This window comes from Meleagris gallopavo, chromosome 11 (assembly GCF_000146605.3).
Source record: "Meleagris gallopavo isolate NT-WF06-2002-E0010 breed Aviagen turkey brand Nicholas breeding stock chromosome 11, Turkey_5.1, whole genome shotgun sequence".
Classification (NCBI taxonomy): domain Eukaryota; kingdom Metazoa; phylum Chordata; class Aves; order Galliformes; family Phasianidae; genus Meleagris; species Meleagris gallopavo.
In genome coordinates, this window is record NC_015021.2 from 18,015,562 (window position 1) to 18,039,758 (window position 24,197).

Sequence of the window (24,197 nt, forward strand, 5' to 3'; positions counted from 1 at the left end):
GTGGAAATTGGTTTTCCCTCTAAACTCTAGCCACACATCTGCTTATAACAAATTTGAGGCAAATTGGCAAGGTAACCCAATTTTAAAAGATAAAATTACACAGTCCAAAAAGGAGTCATCAGAGCAAAATTCATTTGCTTTCTATAGCCTATGAAAAACAGGTGTTCCTTTTCATTAGAAAATGTGAGGCACTGGATCAACACTTAGATATTCCATAAGAAAGCACTCCAATGTGAGAGTCCAGGTTTCTGGTCCTGCTCCACCTAACACAGAACAGGACCACTATCCTCAGTACCGTCATCTCTCAGCAGCACTGGACTGCCCCCTATCTTCCTCCTCTCGTGTTTCTACCCCAAACCTATGAACGTTGCATTGAAATAGATAATGTGCCAATAAAAAAAAAAAAAAAAAAAAAAAAAATACAAGAAAAAAAGGTAAAAAAGAAAAGCCTTCAAAAAATTCCATGTTAACTAATCTACACATTTTGCTCTTCCACAAAATAAACAACCTGGAATTATACCATTATAGGAGAATACTCCAAAGCATTATTCTCAGTTTTCAGTTTGTAGCCATGGAGGACATCATATGCAATGCACAAATCCTTCAGCTTCTTCTTGTATGAAAAGGTCTCAGAGGTTTGGCAGTATCTGTCATTTTCTTATGCCTCAACAACAAAATTAATTTATTTTTTTTTGTCTTTTAAAGTGTTTCTGAACAGATAAGTTGTCCCAGTTGCGATTTCCTTTCTGTTTTTCCTAGCACAGAACTGCATGATGATTTGAGAAAGCTGCAGTAAGGCAGAAGCCATTCATGTGGGCTGTGACAGATAAGAAAATTTATCAAGGGACTCATTACTTATTATGCCAATGTGAAAGTACAGCTTATTGGATCTAATTCATTACTATATCACACTGGTGTACTGCTTACAAAAAATGATTTTAAAGCAACACTGTGCACTTCATTTACAGAGGACACAGTTATAACACAAAAAAATCACATTTTACTGTAAATGATTTCGCAAATCAAACATCTCAGATTCAATATATTTGTATGGTTATCATTAAGAAAAATAATCAACAGAGGGGGAAAATTGTTTTTAGTAAGCTGCATAATGGACTTGATATATATAAATCGTGTCCTTAGATGTTGAATAAACCATAAGCTAGGATGTTTCTTCAAACAGGAAGAGGAATTTTATAAGCATATGCTGCAACTGACACTAATGGAAGAAACTACATATTGCTATACCAACGTAACACTTTTCTTCCATCCATAGAAAAACAAATGAAAGAGCTATGTTAAGCCATTTCAAAAAAAAAGGGGAGGGGGGGCAAATCAAATAAAACCAATGAAAACTATAAAACAGACAAGCCTTTCTAATAGCTTTGAAGTACAAATAGAGACTATTTTGGGGCAGGGGAAAAAATCACATTTGACATAAGTGGGTATCTGGAGCTGAAATTTATCAAGTTAGTGTTTCGCAGATAATGGCTTGGGTCATGCAGGGCATCTTTCTTGCACAAAAGATACCTCCTCATGTTCTCAGAGCCATTCTTTATGGGTGAGGTACCAGGAGGATAACGGGGAACTTTCACTTGTATGATATTACCTCTTATCTGCTTTCAAAAGGTCTTTGTACTTATAAATACACATTGAAAATCGTCATGTGAATAAAAAGAATCCCAAGTGACTACGCAAAATAGGGGAAAGAAATAAATCCAGAGAGATCACTGAGCACCTGCTTACCCAGGAGCATCACAATATCAATTTCTAAAGATGCAGCAGAGAGGACTTCAGATTCAGGCTGACTATATTTAGTGCTTGCATTTTTACGGCAATACAATAAATATCTGAGACTGATACACAGCAGCAAATAGGATGAATTCCCACAGACTTACTTTTTGCAACATATTTCTCCCGTGCTGGCATGACAGAAGTCAGGATTTATTCGCATACTGAGAACGTACAGATAGCTGCTCAGACCCCAGGTAAAGCAAGAAATGGTCTAGGCCAGCTATTCACCCATGAATATGTCAGCATGTAGCTTTAATGAACAGTAGCTATTAATGGCAGTGGGGACAGAATGGGTCTCTCCGGGGAGAAGCCACCAGGAGCACAACAAAATCAGTTGTTTCTCCTTTCTCCCCTTGTACTCTTCCCATTAGAAGGTGATGATCTATTCCGGCTGAGATTTCTCATTTATGGGACAAATTATTCAGTTTTTCCTATAAGCAACTTGGAAATTTAATTCATTCCAAATTTCCACAGTTCATCTTTTCCAAGACATTCTGGGCTCTGTTTGCTTGCCAAGTATTTTGCAAGTTTTACTAGATACAAATGTTTGAAGCTCCAAAGATTTAACAACACTGAATATAACTGCTGAGGGACAGGAGAAACTCGGGTCTGAAGGAAGTTTCCTTTCTCACTTTCAGACAAAGATATAAAGCCCTTTCCTCACTGCAAAGCAACTTTTGTTTCTTTGGCAATGACCATGTAAGGTGAGCTGCTTCTACCTACTTTCCTACAGCCCTTTGAAGTACTAAGCTGAAGTCGAGGATAGAACCAGGCACTGGTGACAAATCAATTCTTGCCAGAGATGGATTTGTGAGATTCTGCAGGTGATATTACCAGCTGGAAGGAGGAAAAGATATGCCTCCAAAGGACAGTTAGTTACAACTAGATGCATTACGAAGGGATTTAAACCTCCCTATTGCTCGAGGGGGAAGAAATCTCAGTGAAGAAAGATTTGAGTGAGGATATATAGAATGAAAAGCAAAACTGAAATGTAAGAACAGCCCTACGGACTGGATGAAGAGCAAAGCGAAAAGGTCTTTGGTCTGTAGGTCCGTGTTCTTAATCACAGAAACATGTATTCATCTTTCACAGTCGTAAGGCTGTGAATCTGCTAGAAACTGAGAACTCTCATTGTTGAAAGGAATGGCACAATAAGGCACTATAAGGCTTTCAGGATTTTTAAAATAATGTTTGAGAGAATTAACTAATCAGATAAGTAAGGTATAGCTAGAATTATCACGAACAACACCACAACAGTCCATCTTTCTTTACACTTAACATTCAATATGAATCCACTTAAAAAGTCAATTTAAAGAAATCAAATCAAAGACCACAACTTCCTATAAAATAAATATAGTAGACTCATTATTTTTGTTTCTCTTACTTTTCTTGAAGACAGCAGCAAATGAGCACTGTCTGAGTCAAAAAAGAAGCTGAGAAGGCATGCCTCTCTCCTATTTCAGCAAACTCTGAAGACAAACTGCTGTCATATGACGTGATCCTTCCATTTAACTTGTGCAGAATCCAGTCCAAATCCCAATAAAAATAAATAAATCAACTGAAGTCCCCTGGCGCATCTCAGCAACTTCATTTAAGCTCAGAGGGCCCCAATACACAGAACAACTTCTAGTTGCAGCAGATGTCATCCCAGCAGAAAGTTCCCACTCCAGACCTCCAAGTATATTAAGCTGATGTCTACCGGGGTAAAATGACTGGCACAATTGTGTCTTTAACACGTTTTCCCTTTAAGTCTCCTATCAAAATTGTTAGCAAAATTTCTTACATTTATTGAGTCAGATCTAAGTAGTAAGCTACAAAAATTAAATTAATGTCATTCTCAGTAACATTTAGAAATTGCAAGCTAAGCAGCTGCCACTTATCCCTAGTAATTCAAAGTATATTACATTGAAAGAAGACTTACAATAACACATATTGATTTTGTCAGGTTTTTTTTTCTTTCCCCAAGAAACATATGCTGTGTGTTCTATATTTGTGGGACTCCATATACTCAGGTTTCATTGCAATAGCTTTGACTCTTGACAAACAGATGTTGAGGAAAATAGCTTAACAGAACATGCAATAAAAACTTTCTCAGATCAAAATGTTGGATAAAGAAAAATCTTGTGGGTAATATACTAAACTAAAAGCTCTGATTGTATATTTTTATACAGAACTGAAAACCAGTGCTTGATGACATTTGTAGAAATATTGCTCTTATGTAGGGAAAAAAAAATCACCAAGTTCTAAGTATTACGTTAATTAAAGTATAGCAACACGGTAAGTTCTGTTAAGTGCAAAGTATTTCTGTAATTGATTTTATCCAAAGGCCAGACTCAAATTAACATCTCAATAGTTAGCCAAAATAATTTGAAAGGTGATGAAACAACAGAATGTTCTTAAACTACTCTTCAAAATAGTAAAATGACAAGCAATTCCTAATTCCAAATCAATGTATTGGAATATCATCCTGAGACTGACAGAGTTCTCTGCAATTTTTGCAATATCATATCAGTAGAATCTAGCTTATTAAAATACTTTGCTCATGATTAAGCCCAATGACAGACCTCAGTCTACTTCCCTTTGTGAGCAGACATAGAAGTTAAATCCTTAGCATACAGCACCACCATTATTCATCACCTATAGTGTTTCCCATTATTTTCATAATTGGATCCATAAAGTCAAGCCAGAACAGCACATGAAAACTGGCATGAAGTTCTTTATAATGCATATACATACACATTTTAAACTTGTATTTAGTAGTAATACTGGTTCAAAGCATGCTACTAACCACTTCGAGGACTTTAGATTCAAGTGTACCACATGAAAAAAAAGACAAATTATATTGGAATATTTCAATAATTACTTTCAATTTACTTCAGAAATACCCACACAAACTCTTTGGATTTCCTCTACAACAATCCTTCTTAATCCTGTGTGTATAAATTCTGCCACTTCTGAACTACCAGTGATCAAAAAAACGCGCAATGCATTTCCTTTGCCATGAAAAAAGAACTTTCACTGCTCTGGGTCACTTCCAGAAGCCAGAAATAAGTCCAATTCCTCCTTCATGGAGAAACAACTTGAAAAAATTGGCAGGAAAACCTAGTTTCTTCCACATTCACTGCACGAGAAAAGTGATTGTACTCTCATACAAAAGCGCTTTATAAACTTCCAAATCAGCGGAAAGTTTCTGTATGGAAAAAGAAATGATAAAATAAAAATAAAACCCAGTCAGGGGTTTCAGTAGGCAACTTCATATCCATGCCCAAGCTAATTGGTACTATGTATTAAAACACTGTTTTTTCAATTCAGTAAACTTTAAAAACATTTTGGGAGAAGGAGTTACCCTCCTGATTATGTTCTTAAAACAATCTCTCATAGTTTGGATATCAGTTTTCCCCTCCAAAAGCACACAAACTTAAGGTTGACATCGCAGTCACAGGCTGAAAAGAGAGAGCAAAGATTCATCTATTTGCCACAGACCAGACGGGGATTTCACGGAGATCCAATTATTACAGACCACAACCTAACACATGGCTCTTCAACAATGTTATCTGATGACTGACTGCATCTAGAAAACTGGTACTTTCTCCTACGTTCAATCTGAATAGTTCGTGTTTTTTCAATTAACATACATGAAAGGTAACATTAATATACTGAACAAACAAGTTACTGATCCTCTTAAAATAAATATATTTCCGTAAGACAACAACTAAGACAAGTCCACATTATTATAAGTATCATTCACGAAGGGAAATCCCAGGTTTGCAAGTAAAAATAAATAAAATTTAAAAATTAACAGGAATTCTTAATATTCACATTTGATGGCTTTAAGTAAAAAAAATATAGATATTAAAACACATACCTGTATATTTGCTGAATATTTTCAGCTTTGATTTCCTTGAGGATTTCATGGTAGTTATGAGTGCTATTTGGTTCTGGAGATGCTGGAGGAGAAGGGCATTTCTTGCCCGCATAATATCCTATCACAATTCCAAAAATAAATAAAATCAAAGCAGCACAAAATACTTTCAGTATCTGAAAAAAACTGCAGCGGTGGCTCTTTGGTGACTGTCTTGAATAGTGCGAGATGTACTCAGGGTCTTCCTGAAGTCTCTGGAATCTTCCCTTAGGAGATGCTGATGGCTGGATGGGCTCAAGATCGAGATCAGGGCTCTGTGAGTTTCCCAGATGATGCTGGACTGCACCATCCAGTCGGAAATGGTCAAAGCCAGGCTCCTCCAGCTCTTTTTCCATGTCCCATTCCAGTTCTAGCGCTGTGGCCTGGAGGTCATCACTGTCAAGGTACTGGCCCTGGGTTCTCTGGTCCGCATTCACTTTGTGATAGGCCATCTTTTTAACTGTGAAAACAAATTTTAAAAACAAAAAACAAACTTGAGTGTTTGTTTTCTCACGTCTATGTAAACAATTTATTTATGCCTCCTTCGCAAACCTGGGAGAATTGAAAATACGTATTAAAAAGCAGAAACTCAGTTTCACTCTATTTCCACCTTCCCATTATTCGTTGTAGGATCAGTAGTCCCACAATAAACATCGAAGAGGAAATAAGATATTTAAAGGAATACAATATATTGAAGGATATGAGTAAAGGGAATTGATGAGTACCAATGGCAAAACACCAAAGTTAGTCCATTATTTTTGTCAGTCTCAAGATAGTAATAAAAATTTGAGTGAAGGTACAGAATTTCCAAAACAATTATTTATTATCTGAAAGTCATTTTAAAGCTTAACTGTGCACATCAATTTTATTGCACACACTGTACAAAATAATGCTGCTAAAATAAAGTTGGAAAAATAAAAATAACGCTTGCCTGGTCTGACTCTAAACATGAGGAAATGAGAAGTTAAAAAAGAAATTTCAGAGTAACATTCTACTTATACATCAATAAAAGACTTCTTTTTAGATGTAAGATTCTATTATTTATAGGTATTTTAAATGCATAGTTCCTGAATGACTGATGAATTTACTTAGAAATTGTCCCAGCTGTTTTGCTCCACTTATTTTTCCCAATTCAATGAATAAAAATCACTGCCAGATACATATTTACAACAACAAAATCAGTCCTTTAATAGCGTGGCATACTTCTAGATACTTCAAAGAAAGTACAAGCCCTCCAATGGGAACTGACCTCCAGTACAAACATCCAAAGTCAATTTCCAACAAACCATTTTTAACAGACTGCATCAGTGGGGTGCCATTTTCCTCCATACTTTGACAATAGCTATTCCATCACATAAGTATCTGTAATCAAGGGCTTTTCTAACTTCAGACTCATCAACTAGAATAAAATGATAAAGATATTAAGCTTCTTGCAGCGATAGATATCAAACCAAACCCTACAGTACATTATCCTTCCATTTTGACATTTTAAGGCACTTTCTAGGAAGTACCTCCAGATAACGTTACTGGGGCCACATAACAGACGAACCCAGTCTACAAGCACAGAGGAATTAAGCTTGTTTGAAGCTCTTTTGAAGAGAACAAACATTAGAAATCATTGACATCATGAACAGCCTATTGTCCACCAAAAGTCTGTCTCACTCTCCACCAATTTACAGACTATTTCCTTGTTCAGGCCTATAAATATCCCTTGTCTATGCTTGTCAGAGCAGTCCAGTAACAGCAAAGACAGCACATACCTGAGGTGCGTGTTTCAGGTTTACCTACTATACACACTTTGCATATCAATTCTCCACCTGCAGTCCAAATACTACTTCTATTCACAGTGGAAGCAAGAGTATAAAGTGAGCTGAATTAAGTTAAAGCACATTGCATAATTTTAAGCACATTTGAATCAATGGACATGCATGCTTTTCAGACATCCAAATGTTGCTGGAAAGCCCACAGGGAATCTTTTAAAATCATGCTAGTGTCCTTCAGGATCAAAAATGGTTAGCAAAAATATCTTCCCTGAAAATATGTAGATAGTTCAGAGCTTCACAGATTCTGGTCAATTTAGCAATCACTTAAGTGCTGCCATTCTGAGGTACCTTTGTGCATCTTGCCATGATGCATGCTTAAAATTATGCATATGCTTCATTGCTTTGCAGATCAGAGAACAAAATGGAAAAAATTTTGTAGCTAAAGTCCTATAAAATAATACATTATAATTTTTCCAAGTGAATAATCATATATTCATAAAAATATTCGTTTCAAGGGACCTTTGGAGATTATGTAGTCCAGTATTTTATTCAAAGCAGGATCACTGCCAGGCACATTACGGTGTTGTCCTTCTGAACCTTCAAAACTTCTCAGGACAGAGAGGCCAGCACCTTTCTGTTAAGCTGAGGGACTTCTCTTCTGAAAATTTTCCTAACATCAGCCTGAACTTCATGTGCCACATCTTGCCCTTACTTTTACCACCTGCCACTACCAAAGAGTTTGCTGTCACATTTCCTTCATCAGCAGAAGAAACAAGCCCTAAATCAGGAACCATTTGCCTGCAGTCTCTCCAATTTCTCAGCATCCTTCTTAACAGAAAAATCCAAAGCTGGACACAAGAACTCAGTTGTGACCTTGCAGTACAGGAGAGCAGTAACATCCCTAGATATGCTAAGCCGTAGACAGGGGACTGCCTGTCTCAATCACAGCTCTGCTCCATTTGGCACCCCCTTAACGCTTATCCCAGAGTGCTGGTCTACAGTGTACCACGTCAACCTACTCTTCCCCAGTTGGACTTCACTTCAATATCTCCTGAGAGCGTGTGCTGTCTCCTCATCCAGTTTTTGGGAAAGATGCTGAATAATGTCAGCTTCAGAACTGGTCCACTGATGCACTGTGCTCATTTTACCAGGCACCTCACAGCCATCAAGTGCTAATAAATATCTTTGGAAAGCAGAACCAACCAATCTTCAAGCTATTTATCTTTCCTTTTGCTTTGTCTCCTCCTGTTTTGTTGGTGAAGGGAATAATTTGCAAACCATCAGTGACACAAGACACTATTAGGTAATAACAACTGCCCAACAGGTTCATCTTTCCAGCACCATTTCATACTGCTTTCTACCAGAAAATAATTAAAAGATGAGTGTTTTGCCCTTCAAAAGTGAAGCAAATCTCTTCGATATAATTTTGACTCCAGAATTAATGGAGTCATTTAATACAAGGCTTTAGTCAAATAACTCCTAACAGGTTATGGCAGTATTACCCACAGAATAAGAATTAAAGGCAGTTTTAAGACGTAGTTGCATGGCTAATGATCTTGCTGGATTTATAAATTGCATCCATTGTATATCAGTAACACTTAAAGTTTTCTCTGCATTTATGACATTTTAAAAACATGTGCTATTGTTCAATGAAGTGTATTAATAAAAGTTATTTAAATTTCTACATATAAATACATAATAAAAATTCATACAGAATTTCTTTAAATGGTTATTAATGCAGTGAGTAGTAACTGCACTCCACAGCATAATATTTTAGGAACTCAGCTTGCATACAAAGTACCAAGATCAGTCACCACACTTCAGAAAAAGAAAGCTAAATGAACTGAAATTAAAAAAAAAAAAAATCATAATACATTTCAGCATCGTACTTGAGACAGACTTCGGTGGGATCTGCTTAGCAATGCATGTGGTATAGTTGAAGAATACAAAGAAAGCAAGAACAGCCCCAGTTACGGTCTTCATTTTTATAGTAATATATCCAAGTTCATTATTTGAATTTAAAGACACAAAAAACTTAGCAAGAAGCATCTGAAATCAGATCCCATACTGCATTTAAAATGATTTTAGAAAGCTATTGCCTGGTTCTGAATGATATAAATATGTATTTTTTATATTAGCAGTCCTACTTGGCTGGTTAAAGGGCACCATGACTTGAAGATTATGTGTTAAATATAATTCTAGGTAAGAATTAGAAGGATAAAGAAAACGTTACAAAGAGAACAACAATATAAAAATAGGCAATAGAAAGAAGGATAAACTGTTAAGTCAAGAAAAGCCACTGTGATACTCTAGCTCAGCCTTCTCAATAACAAAGACCATAAAACGATACATACTTCTGAAAACTTCAGGAGACAGAAAACCCAACCCATCTGCTAGCAAGCTGTTTCGACAGTTAATTGCCGCTAAATACATATTTTATTATAAAGATAAAAGCGCAATTGTAAAATGCCAGAAATTTGAACGTGCTCAAATAACCTTGAAAGCTCTTTTAGAGAGACAACAAAGCGGATCATAAATTGTGGAATACTGGACATAGCAAACTGATGAGCAATTAAACTCATGTCCCTTTCTATACTTGCACTTATTTGCGTGGAGAATATTTATAGTTAAGTATCAAATCAATGCTAAATATCCTTTCAGTTGAACATACACAAGAAATTAAGTGAGTTAACCTTAACAGATCATTATTTCCTTAGAAAGTCCATTTCAAAACTACCTATTCTTTGATGTTAAAATAATGCACTTACCTTCTGTCTGGTAGGTACATCTTGTTATGAAACTACTAGAAACCTCTTATGATGTTTTTCCTACTTTAATCCCTCATCAATGAAGCCTTTGAAGGCTATCTAATGAGGACTACATGAAAGGTGTTGCATCTATCTCACATTGGCTCTCTGTAATACCTCCCCTACAGAAAGGTCAACTAACATGAATACAACATGAAACCAACAAAGAGAAATATGAATATATTGCAGTAAATTCCCTTATCTTTGTGACTAGTGCTGTAGTTGTTAAATCCAGTTTACAAGCAGAGGATTCAGGCATGTTCACAGCAGGAAGAGTGGCAAGCATTAACACGCTGCCCAGAGCGAACGCCTCATTGGTCCATTTGCTGTTTTGTTCTGAAAAAGCAACTTATACCTAGCAAATGTACTAAAGGTATTACATCTTCTTTGTACAGTCAGAAAAACAAAAATCTGGGGCTGTTTTCTAATGGTTCTCCTTTTGATTCTTCTCTCTCTATTCTCTATGCAGGGAATACAAAACAAGTATGTCACCTGATGGAAGGGCAAATAGCTGCACTCGTTCCAGAAATCAACACCCACCACACATACATGTCTTTCAAACGTATTTGACAGCTATTCAGTATTTTGTTGAGACGATGCCAAATTTCAGGCCTATACACATTTCTTCAGATCTGAAAAAAAGATTGTTTGCAGAGGAGATTATGATGCCCTTGTCGACAGCAACATTACGCTAATTCAAAAAATATTATTTTTCCATCATCTCTTCTGTAATTTTCTACAATAATGATTTTTCCTTTCCTTGTGTTTGGGATATGGGCTTGGCAACCAATTTAGTTACAGCAGAGAAAGTTTTTTGTTGCAAAAACCATATAAAAAACCAATGGCAAAATCGATGTGCTGTTCCTGCTTCCTTCAATAGCTGGCTCAAGATGAGAACAGTCAAAGAGAAAACTGAGCAATACTGTCAAGTAAGAAACAACAGGCAGATCAAATGTGAGAAAAACGAGTAGAGCACGATTAACCATTGCATTAAAGTTGTCTGTTCATATAACACTACTCAGCCTTCACTTGGCTTCCATTCCCAAAGTAGGTCTTTCCTCTGGTTCTGGTGGTTACAGCTCAGTTTTCCAGGCACTCTGTGTGATCTGGAGGTTAGCAGCAACCTCCTCTGCATAAGAATCAATCTCCTCCAAAGTATTCTGTGAACCTTCATCTTTCCCTTTTCCCATTCTCCCTCAGACCAAGTGCCTATACAACAAACTAATACATTCAATCTTCTTGCACATTTCTTTTTTTTTCCATAGTCAAGGTTTCATCAAGAAAACATTTTTTACCATGTTCTCCTAGATGTTGTAATTGCCTCTAAAAGAAAAATGAACCAAAACCACAGAGCTTTACCAAGAAAAACCAAAACTGTTATTGAGGCATTTGCATTTAGGCTTACAGTTGAATTTTATGAGAAATAAAACTACGGTAAATATTGTTTAAGTTGAAAATGCTGACAGCAGTAGCTGCAATAACAGGCCCTAGAAGCTTTTAAGAAAGTTAATTTTGTATGACTCATTCTGTGCTGTACAATATATTTTTTTCCCCCCAGTCATTTGTTTGGACACATTTCACTTTGTTATATATATTTTTTTCCCAATTGCTTTTTGCTTTTTAATTACAGTCAATCACAACTGAATTACTCTTAAAAGAATGAAAATAATTTTAACTACTAAAATCAGAAAAAAATATACATCGGAAAGCTCTTATACTCTAAATCAGCTTGGCTAGCAGGAGTCCACTACAGTTTAAAATGTACAAACTAATATAAAAAAAATAATGAGGCTTATTCCATTGCTTAAAAAATAAAATAAAATAAAATAAAAAAGACCTTAAGAAAAACCCAAACCACCACCACCACCACCACCACCAGTACCTTTCCAAGATCTGCTTCTGCTGAAGAAACCAGAGCTAATAGCAGTAGGAAGAAGAGCAGAACAATTCACCTACCAGCTCCCTTCTGCTCCTGGTGATACACAAAACCAGGTCATCTAGACCAGTTCTCAGAATTTAGGATTAACTTCACAGACTTTTATGGTTACAGGAGATAAACCATGGATTCATCTAGGTTCTGTGCTTTTCCAGTAGGAAGTAAATATAAGTTAATTAGTAGACAAATTAGTAAGTAAATTCTATTAGTGATTAATCACTGTATCAGCAAGATTTCGCATTGAAATCAGAGAGATAAATGACATACGAAGCCCCAGTGTCTCAAGTTCAGAGTAATTTTTTTTATAAAACCAGATTTTAAATGAAGTATTTAGAATGTTGATGAACACAATATGGTTCCATTGTCACTATGCTCTCATCTTCTAACTTACGATAGAAAAGCAGGTCAGTACTTACAAAACAAACAAACAACCTTGTCTCAGAGTGTATTTTATAAAAGAATAATTTCATTTCTTGCTCAGTGGGTTTTTATTGAGCTTTATCAATTTCAACAATGACACAGAGCCCTTAAAGATAATGTATTATGGAGCTCAGGATGGCAACATTTACAATTTAGCTTTATTGGAATTTTACTATATTTTGATAGATGACAGTCTTAATGCTTCCATGCATGGTTTATAGCAGAAAACACAACAAGGCAGCATCATCATCATCTGGTTTTCTGAATCTGTATCCACAGAATTCAGAAAATAAGCAAGTTTACTTCCCAATCACACCAAATTTATTTTCTGGGTGAACTCTCAAATGTTAAAACTCAACTACACAGAGTAAGGTTGCCACGGCAACTGCTACTGCAAATCAAGATTGAAACATGTTTTTAAAAGCCAGTTTAAATTCCCCATCCCCCCGCACACACACTGAGGCACGCCGACACTCCAGAACTCCAAGAAAAGGCAATAATGCTATCACTAGCTATCCACCATGGCAAGGCTAGAGGACAACCACCATAGCTACTTTCTCAGCCTGGTGTGTGACAGTACCCGGAGATCTCTACATATTGAGGCCATACATGAAACCTTGGAGCCATTACTCTTATTCGCAGGGTCTCAACAAGGAAACGTTAATTTGCCATGTGATGTAATACTAGAAGATTTAGCATCACTACAGCCATAGGCAAAGAGTGCAGTGGTAATACGTTTGGTGGCCTTTGACCTTTCTGTTTTGTTTTGCATGGTGGTTTTTTTTCCTAAATCTCCACTGAAATAAGCTGTCAAGTTTGAGAAATGTCAAAGTTTGGTCATTTGAGTCTGCCCAGAGGTGTAATTTTGCATGGCGTACAATTCCTGTGAATTTATCACATTATTTCACACACAGTCAATGTGGTGTGACATTCAGCATCCTGAGCACGCTGATGTCTACACGCTGAAATGAGTTCATGCTTTTTCTTTAAAGCAAAAACCGAGGTGTGTTAGTTCAGGTCAACTGAGGAATCCTTAATGGATTCATGGAACAAAGAATCAAAGGAAGCACCTCTTCTCTCTGCCTCTTTATCTGTTACACAGTCCTGCCATGCTCCTGATCCAGCCTTCCACGCTAGGCAGCAGCAAGGTCAGCATCTCACATTGAAAACTGATTCATTCATTTACTTGAGGACCACTCACTTTGCAAATGTGTTCAAGACGTTTAAGTAAATCTGCATGTAAAATTCCATAGAGAAATACTTCCATGGGAGAGATTTACACTTTGGTGCTATCCCTTCCAGAACTATATCCCAAAAAGCAGCCAGATCTGATGGACTTTTCTGCCAAACTCCACCTCATAATGTCCACAGCCCAGGGAGAAGAGGCACTGCTGCTTCCAGGATACGTGGTTTGTTGTTTCATCTTTAGCCTCTATGTGATAGACTCTCAGACATCAATTACGCACATTCCTCAGCCTTGCTGAGATGAAGATATATCACGCTGAATAAACTAGACAAGTCTATTATCCTAAAGAAGACCTCAATTCTCATTTGCTCATTTCAGCCTTTTATAGTCACTTTTGACACAAGTTGGCAGATAAACTTTTATATATTCAAAATTTATCATACACTGCTATTAGGCTGAACTCTGAGCAGTTCTTATTAACACCATTAGTCTGTACTAATGAAATTAAAGTAATAATTTCTTAAAAAGTAAATGTAATACTTTCCCACAAACAAAGCAGCCTTAGAGAAGAACATAATGAATACTTCACAACATAAAATAAACAAGTCAGCTCCTTTAGAGGAAAAGTTTTTGAAAAACCTTCTTGATCTTTTAGACCTTTGTGCACAGCTATTAGAACTTAAATAGCTTACACTGTTGTATTTTTTGAAGTAAAGACCTTAAGAATTGAAGATAAGCAAAGAACAAAAACAAGGGGAAAAGAAACATTTGTGAAACACAGAGCTTATTACACTGAGTTAAAGCAAGCTGTAAGCTGTATAATAGCCCAGATACTAAGACATATTACAGCACTTGCCACCTAAATTGCAAGAATGGTACAGGAACAGGAGGACCAATGGTTTGCACTAACTCAGCTTTATACCATCGGTTAAATGTGTGCTGATGGTCTTGTAAGAGGCTGGATACCTGAGCTTAGGTACATGTTCTCATACAACATCTCTCTTTAAAAAAAAAAATACGACAATTTGCTGACAGTGGAATCCTTAAATAGCCACAGAAGAACAGCAGTGGCTAACCAGTCACTGAACATACTTTACATATCTTCTAATATTTACACTTACTTCCTCTCTTGGATTGTAAGTAGCAACGTCCAAAAATACCCCAAACAACAGCAGCGAGAGAAGACTAATTCTTATCTTCTCTGCAATCAGCTGAAAAACAGAACATTTCACAGCAGAATACATTACAGCTTCTCAAAAAGGTGGGATGATACATCATTTACACTAATTCTCTTAATGCTGGATAGTTATACAGAAATAGAGTGATAGAAACACTGGATGGTGGGGACCTCTAGGTCCCTCGTGCTCCAACATCCTACCCAGTGTGACCATGGCCATGAGCAGATGGAGTCACCAGTTCTAAAACTGAGCTGATCGAGTGTTCAACCAGTGCTAAAGGGTTCAACAGGAACACGGGTTATGAAATTTCTAGCTTCTCCTCTATTGCTGATACATCTGTTTCTTATTAAAAATAACACCACTACGCAAAAATAAAAATCCTCAAACCTGTAATATAACCAGCCATTAAAATTCACACAGACATTCCTGCCTTAAAAATAAACATGGGAAAAAAAAAAAAGACAGGCATAGAAACAGAAACAAAAGCCTTAATGCACAGCCCTAGCAGCCATGGCATACAAAATTCATTTCCATTAATGAGACGTGGTAGTCCCCAGGCCAGCGCCCTTTGCATGTGAACCATGGTAATCAGATTGTATGAGCATTTGTGGGAAGCTCATGGGACAGCAACCAACTATAACAATATAGCAAGCACAGCGGATTAGCAGTTTGCTAAAAACTGCTTGACTTGTAACCCTTGAAGCACACGAATGATGCAGATTTCCTGAACCCGTGATAAGTGAAGCATTTCATTTTGTGAATCACATTTGCTGCAGACTTTCACTCAATTTGTGTGCCATCAAAATGCGCACAAATATCCTTCTCATTGGCATCTTGACGTGACAAAAGTACAGAATAAATAAATAAGGGTTGTGTCGACTCAGATTTGGTCACGCATATTTCCAGCACGGTGCCTTGCTATTGCTGTTCTGCACCTCCAAAACACCCTCCCATAACCCCAGCAGAGCTGGTACAGGACAAACATACAGGCACTCCTACCAGGACACGTTGCAGCTGCTCAGCAGGTTCCGATATGCACAGAATGCCAGTTCCTAAAAGGCCTAACAAGACGAGATCCGGACTCAGCCAGGCAAGCTTTTCCTTTCTAAGAAGTGCTAACAAGCGAACCCTTCAGACAGGAGGAGGAGAAAAACAAACCAGAACTTTGGCTGTCCTTCCTTTGGCAGGAATACATTTAATTGCTTCCTAGCTTGGGCTTTATCTGCTGTGTTTTCCCAGTGACAGGAACAGATGGAAACTTTCCCTACTTGAGACAACTGTGTTTTAAAAACACTTGAGTTTCAAGGGAATTTCAATGTCATTAGATCTGTAACACTTTTTATTGACTTTATTCCCAACTTAATTCTAAATCATCTCAATCACCAGTTCTCAAGTCACCTTTTGAGCAGAGCTAGGAACAATTAAGAAGCCAATGTTCTAAAAAACAACAACAAAAAAACACAAAACAGAAAGAATCAATAAACTAATTTCTAAAGGACACAATTTCACAAAAAAATTAAAAAATATTATCCATAGCAGACTCTGAAAAGGTGTGCAAAAAACATTGCTGTTAGTGAGGCTGAATAATAGAAGAACCTATTAAATTCAGCAAATTGCTATGTATTTTTAATATTGTATTAATCTCTTTTTTTTTTTTTAACCAGAATATGAATTATAGCTTCATTACCTGTTCTCCAACAATACTTGGGTATATCTCCTTAAAGATAAGAAAAGACTTCACAGCATAAACATAATAGCAACCAATCATTGCTTACATGCTTCTTCAGTATTTCTGCAGGCCTCTGAGAAACTGCATCAATTGCTGTAGTTACTATTATTAGGTCCCTGGTCCCCTCAGCTCTTCCTTCCCTTTTGAGATATCAATGAATAAACAAAAAAGTGGAGACAGAGGGATAAAGATCCACTAGGCATATTTTCTTCAACCTCAAAAATGAAATAGTTTTTAGTTTCCCCAGGAACATCATTCAAAACTAAACACCTCATGCTTTATATGCCAATTATTACTCTCAGAAATAAATACAGCCTCACTAAAAATCTGCATTTTGATGAAATTTAATTTTTTAGAGGGAATATTTTCCCTCATGAAACATCTTAATTAGCTTTATTTATATGTGACCTAATTTCAAACTGAAAAAAAAAAATGAAGTCAAGATATGCCCATGAGCTCCATCAGAAAGAGGATGAGGCCACGCAATTGAAAAAAGTAGAAGTGTTCCCTTCATTTCTGCTGGTTTTTGCAGAGCACCGTCTTCCGCTGAGGTGCATACTACAGTTTTTTCATGATTGACATCAAGGGGAGAGAAGCAAATCAGTCTCCAGTGAAAAGCCACCCAAGCTTATGAGAAATTCAAAATTATTAAATTTATAATTAAGATGAATCAAGAATTCATATTAGAATGTAGTTGGTGCGTTAAAAAAATTGAGAGCAACATTTTGGATGTTCCTTTTTCTCCAATGCTGTACATACTGTAGTTGAGATAGAAGTACCGATAATTTCTGCATCTATAAAGGTATTAAGAAACAGTGAACTATTTCAAGTACACTTCATAGCTTTTATAATTTATTTATGAACAGAGATGTTATTAAAAATAAAAGACTTTCAATGGAACTTAAAAGTAACTCTGTTTTGAGACTAAATGTCAGACAAAAGGCACGCAAATAAAAACTCAGTCATAAACCAGCGCTTCATCACAGAATATTTATCCTACCAAAATACACCACAAATCTACATTTGTTATGACAGTGCAAACAAAATCATTACAATTATGTTACCTTTCACATATAATTGTAACTTTGCTTAACTATGTCTAATTCTCTTTAAAAAGAGTATTAAAGCTACAATTCTAATTAGTTTCACTAAATAAAGATCGAAATGCTTTACCTTCACTGCTACCTATTCTCAAGTGTGTGGTAAAGGTAGATAGGAACCAAAGAAACACTACCACTACCCATCTTCATAATTCTGCTACAAAAGCCATGCCAATAGTCTACTGTGCTGAATGTAGAGGTTACAGCCCCAACATTATACAGACCATTATGTCACATCACCGTGCAAATAAACTGTAAGCTCTCTGTAAAACTGCACAGACCCATAAGCCATTTCCATATTTTCTTTGCTTTTAGATCTCGGAAATAATTAAGCCTATAGTTTAGCCAATTAAAGATCGTATGCCATTACAAAACTATCCTACATTTTATCCTCTACTGCTAAACTTAGTCAAAAATAATTACAGTGAATAAAATTAGCTCCACTGTTACCATCTGGGACATGAAAGCAAATATTTTAATTATTCTCATTGTAATTTGGGCCTCACAAAGACCAGTATTTGGGGCACATATGGAATTTGTTTTTATGGATTAATGCCAAAATAGGTGGATGAACACCTCAAAAGATAGTTGGCTAAATGCCCATAAACTTTGTTACCTGGTGCAGAGTACCACAAAGAACTGGAGAACTAGATTTTATATCCAGACTGGTTGTTGAGCTGCTGGGTGATCTCAAATACAAAAATCAGGATAAAAGACCCTAACCTCTGTTCTAAAGTGCTTTTATGTTTCATTCAAGTAGTTATTATTGAAGTGTAGAAATGACTCTCTCATTAGTGATGTAGATTATCAAAAACTCCTACTAGTTTTCAAGACCGTATATGAAATTTCGTATCTGAGGACGGGAGAACACTTCACCTTAGGCAGTGCATACCTGTAAGAATTTTTAATATTGGGCATTAAATTTTAAGGGTATTTGTCCTCCAAAGTGATCTCCCAGCAGAGGAAAGGAGGACGGCACTCTAGTTAAATTAATGAGAATCAGAAAAATTAATATAAAGGGTATGAAACAGAGAGCGGATACGAAATAAAGAGAGAGCATGAAACAGAGAGTGTAATAACTTCAGTTTTTGAAGTGCTGAAAAAAGGGCGCAGGAGCCTTTGAAAATAGCATCTGTTTTATCCGACTGCAAAATGAGCACAAAATTGCAAATGTTAGGTAACACCAGTAGCACAGGGAGCAAAGATCTCTTAGAGCAGATCACAATTTAGATTAATCATACAGCTGAAGAAAAAACAACAAATTCTCACTTAATGAGCCAATTAAGAATTTCCGCTCGAGTCTAAGAGCTGAGATTATTGATGCTCGCACCACAGGTTGCCCTATCTATGAAACGTGAGGCCCACGCATCTTCAAGATGATCACGTTTTGGTTTTGGCATATAGTGAACTCCACCTGCAGACCACTGGAGCTCCTCAACTCTTGCCGATATTAAAAGAAATTAGTGTGCTCAGTTTGTCCAAGCCATATGTTAAATCCAGCAGAACTGAACCAGCAATAATTTTCCATTGTGCACCACAGCTTGTTTGTTACAAAATCCTCACTACGACTTTTCTCTATTTACTTTCATCATTTTAATGAAAGATGAAGACCAACAGCGTGTGTTGGCACTCGCTGTGTTTCGTAAGCAACAAATGTGCTGTCAATTAACAGACACCCAGTTCCCCTGCAGGGTCGGCAGGTATTACAGCAATACCCTATAAACTGTCATTCACATGGCTTCAGGTCTGGAAGAAATGGTACGGCTCAAGGATCTTCATGGACTGCTCTCTACAAACACACACTCCATTAACCACCATACTGTAGCTGAGACCATGGTTTATTATTTCACTGGAGCCAGATTTTACCCTATACTTTCTACTTCCAAGCAGATTTCATGTTTGTAGATTTTTTTCTAAATTAAAGTTACATGCCACTTTTTTTTGTTAGAAAAGACACTCAACCGCATGCCTCTCAACGCCCTGTTGTTTAGTCATAGATGAGTACAAAGATGATGACACACTTGAAATTTTTGCATTGAAATCCAAATTCCACTTTTTGGCAGGCGTTAACAGGAATGTTCAGATTAGTCCCTTCATTTTACAGACTTACATATCACGTATTTACTGTTGTGCAAAGGCTAACGAGTTGAAATGCTTTTTACAAAAGATAATGATTCAGCTGTTTAGCTCAATAAACTAGTATGTGACATTATTGAGAAAATGCGCAGTGTTTATCTCTAAACATTATCTTGAATCCATCTTCATCCTAGGAGAAATATTTTACTATTGCAAATATAAACATCTCTACGCCATGTTTTAAAAGAAAATAATTACATTTATAAATATAATATACTTAATTATACCCAGGAAATCAAGACTGACTGGTCGGAGGGTGCAAGTTGCTCACTCCATCTGCTGAATACACTTGCTGCTTTTTTGGCACTTCTTTGAAACATGAAGTATACTTGCAGAGGTCAGAAATGTTTCACAGACACATAAGCAGATGGTGATACAGCAGGTAATAATTTAATTATGCAACTCCAAGAAGGTAAAAATAAGTATTTCAAATATGAGTGACCATGAAATTCAACTTTCTGAAGAAAAAGAAAGAATAAGCAATGTCTATTCTTAACTTCAAATAGCAGTTTTTGTTGAATTGGCAATGATTTTCCACTTATCTACTCTGTAGTTTCAAGCAGCAATAAACAAGAATCATTGAATGGTTTGGGCTGGAAGGGATCTTTAAGAACAACTCGTTCCAACCCCCCTGCTACAGAGACAGAGACATCTCCCACTAGACCAAGTTGCTCAAAGTCCCATCCAGTCTGGCCTTGAATGCCTTCAAGGAGAAGGCATCCACAACCTCACTGGGCAACTTGTTTTAAAATAAGTTTTATGACACTTTTTATTCCTATCACACTTCAGATATTTAATAAATAGCAACAAAAATGACAACTTGTATAAGAAACAAAAATAAATACAATCATGGAACGTTAGTTCAACAGGTATAAGGAGGTCAGAAATACTCGCATGTATGCACAACACAAGAACTAAAATCAGAAAGGAACACTGGTGCTGCTGCTGAAGTGTGAAAGACTTAAAACAACATTAATCACCTTCTAGAGACACACAGTCACAATGGAGAAGTATGATACAAGAGATAAACCAAAAATAGTGACTAATGAAAATAAGAGAAATTGAAAAAAATTGTGTAAAGAAAGGCTGGAGGCTAATAAGGGATCTCTTGAATACTAATGTAACAACTTCACCATTTCAGGAACGGAACTTGTACCTCCAAAGGAGTCAAAGATGCAAGATGGTTTGGTTAGTAGCCTGCTAAGTGAGAAAGTCATCTTAGGTGAAGGGCTTACAATTACATCAGAAGTGAATCAGCCTTTGCACTACGTACAGAAACTGAAGCATAAATACGCAAGTAAATGCAAATGAATTCAAATATACAAAGAACTGTCACTATGAGACTCAGATAGTACGTCCCAATCACTGCTGGCTTTATTTTATGTGTTCTGCTAAGACATTAAGAAAATACAGTCAAGAAAAGGGTGGAGGGTAGAGCAGAACTAATGGCGTGAAATCTTTATCCCACAATAATAGAAACATCCGCAAGGTATTTCAGTGTTAGAGCAGCTGTTTGGTGGTTTTTTTGTTTGTTTGTTTGTTTTCCTTTTTAATGTAAAGGTCAAATAGTTTAAAGAGCAATTGTATGTTAGCCACAAATATATTTCTAAATTACTAATATTATGTGTATTACATACACATACTGACTACAAATTCCGTAACTGGTACCCTAATTTAAAGGAAAACATGCAGTCTTGTGAATTAAGAGTAGCTCAAAAGGCAAATTTTCATTGGACTATTTTTGATTATTTCCATTTTTCTGCAAACTCCAAAACAAAAATGGATTACGAAAGTTGGGTTCTGGAATTTATGATGCTACAAAATGTCACATGAAATATTTTATTATTCAATGTTAAGTTTTATAAACCAAGAGGATAATTTATCTCCAAGTTGTATACCAAATCAGTTCCAGCTTGGCCTCTGCTTCTGCTTTTTTTTTTTTTAAATGCACAGAAGAAAAACAGCAGCACTGTGGATTAGAGTGTCACCTTGTCTTTGTAATACTCATTTTTCTTTTTTTTATTGGGTATGTAAACGGCATAAAGAAGAGGGATAAAGAACTATTTACAGCTATTTCCTTTAATTTTATTTTCTGATTCTTAAAATTTACTCCCCGTTAACAAAACAGAAAAGAAGCATCACAAAAGGTCACTTTGATGTAGAAACATCAAAATCCCCAAAGTTATCCCAGGTAGGTTTATGACTTGTAGCTTGAAATGTAAGATAAACTGAGAAAAATATATTAAAATAAAAACTCATAATGAAAACAATATATAAATTTCATATAATTTGTAGTGCTTGTCACTTGAAAAGGAAGTGCAAATCAAATTTTAATAAATATGACATACTAGTTCAGAGTGTAATGGTGCATTTGCCACTAAGACAATTAAAGATTTTTTTAATTGAATGCTGCTTAACGAACCTTTAAGTTACCTTTCAATACTAACTACAACAGAGCGTTGTGAAAAGACAGTCTGGAGTCAGAGTCTAATTAGAAACCTCTGCATGTCCTGCTGCATCTGTGCTATGCTCTTTTTTTCTAAAGAGTGTCTGATACTTTGAAGATAAGTTATTCAATTTACCTCATTGCACAAAGTTATATACACTATATACATACATTTTCTATAGCTGCACACAGAATAAATACATATTTTCTAATATTTTCTTTATAAACATGCAAGACTGCTGAAGTATTTTTGTGGCAACAAATACCTCACTCAGACATGAAAGTGAGGGTAATAACGATTAGGTTTAAATGGTTAGTGCCAGATTATTAGCTTTCTGATTTTTGCAGTCGCCCTAAACAGACCTAAAGCTGCTGCAGTTGGACAGCTGAGGAATAGGATAAGAGAAATATTTTCTGTTATAAAGCCAGCTGAGAAATAGCCTCTGTACAGAGAAACTGAAGTACGAGAGTCCTGCACAGAGGAAATCTCCGTAGAGTATAGACAGCAGGGGTAGGTGCAGATATGTACGTAGGACAAAATGATCTCTTTGTATGTGAAGTCACACCATGCATTTGACAAGAGCCCTGGGCAGTGGAATAGCTTTGCCGACAGCAACAACTGTCCCTCACACAGTCTGAACAAGCCCACTGCCGTGAGCTCACAGCAGCTTTGCTACCTTGTCTGGAATTACAGCCTCAAAGCCACCTTATCACAGCTTGAGGTCAAAATGAGTTAGTTAGTTAGCCTCTGAGAGAGAGAAGTAAACCAAGAGTCCCCCTTCAGCACTGATGGATCCAAAACAAATGAAGATCCTATTATTTTCTGATGAACGTCACCTCCCCAGCGTCATATCAGTATAGTTAAGTAGGATAAAGAAGGTAAAACTCTATCAGTGAATTATCAGGTAATGAAGCAGTAAACCTGCCCCTTGACAAAGAAAATAAAAAATATTTAAAAGCAATTCCTATTAACCCAAGGTCTAACTTCTCTCTCTGATATCCCCATATACCTTTCCCATAAGGCAAACACTGTTCAACCTGCCAGCTTTCTGGCAGGCATTGCACAACAAATGAGAGGCCTGGCAGATCCCAAAACCCAGTTTCACCACGCAGTGGCTCTGTGGGAGGAGCTGTGAAGTGGTCAGTCCCATGGTGCAGTGGCTGTATCGTGGCACCCATCAGCTCATTCCCACAATTCTATTATATGCTGTATATTAATATATAGCGTATATTATATATATAATAAGTGAAAGCCAGCTGTGTTTGAATGAATGAAGCAGATTCTATTACAGCCCTCAGACTTCATACAAACTCAGTGAAATAGCACGGTCAAGATTTCAAAAACTATTTTGATGCAGCACTCCAGAGTCATGACTGCATTTCTCATTGAAATCGTAGTAAAAATATGAAGACTCCCCATGAATACACTGGAAGCTGTAGAGGAGACTGTTCAGCACAGCTAACATCTGCCCTGCTTCAAAGTGAAGTGCAAAATTTCAGAATATGATCATTCATGAAAAAATGAAAATGAAGAAGTTTCTCTTGAAAGCAAACATTATGCAGAATTGTTTTCGTTTTCAGCCCTCAAATGACAAGCATCTCTATGGAGCAAAATGGCAGAAGCTCATTCCTGATGCAACTCCTGTGCACCCCAACATGTGCCACAGCGCAGTCAATGCCTGGCATCAACGGCAACTCTGGACCCAAACTAACTGGTTTTAAACAATGCCCAGCTAATTAATGTGTCTCTTCTGATTTACTATATCCTCACTAAGTCAAAGAAGAGCATATTAAGCACGTA

General features: G+C 36.6%; 1 protein-coding gene across 1 annotated transcript in view; it reads right to left on the reverse strand.

Annotated features, from left to right (window-relative positions):
* NAALADL2 (N-acetylated alpha-linked acidic dipeptidase like 2) overlaps positions 1 to 24,197 on the reverse strand; it is a 291,771-nt gene that overhangs the window by 199,935 nt on the left and 67,639 nt on the right. Inside the window, exon 2 of the mRNA XM_010716883.3 lies at positions 5,660 to 6,155. Coding sequence (XP_010715185.1) covers positions 5,660 to 6,155 — 496 coding nt within the window. The remainder of the gene's footprint in view (positions 1 to 5,659; positions 6,156 to 24,197) is intronic.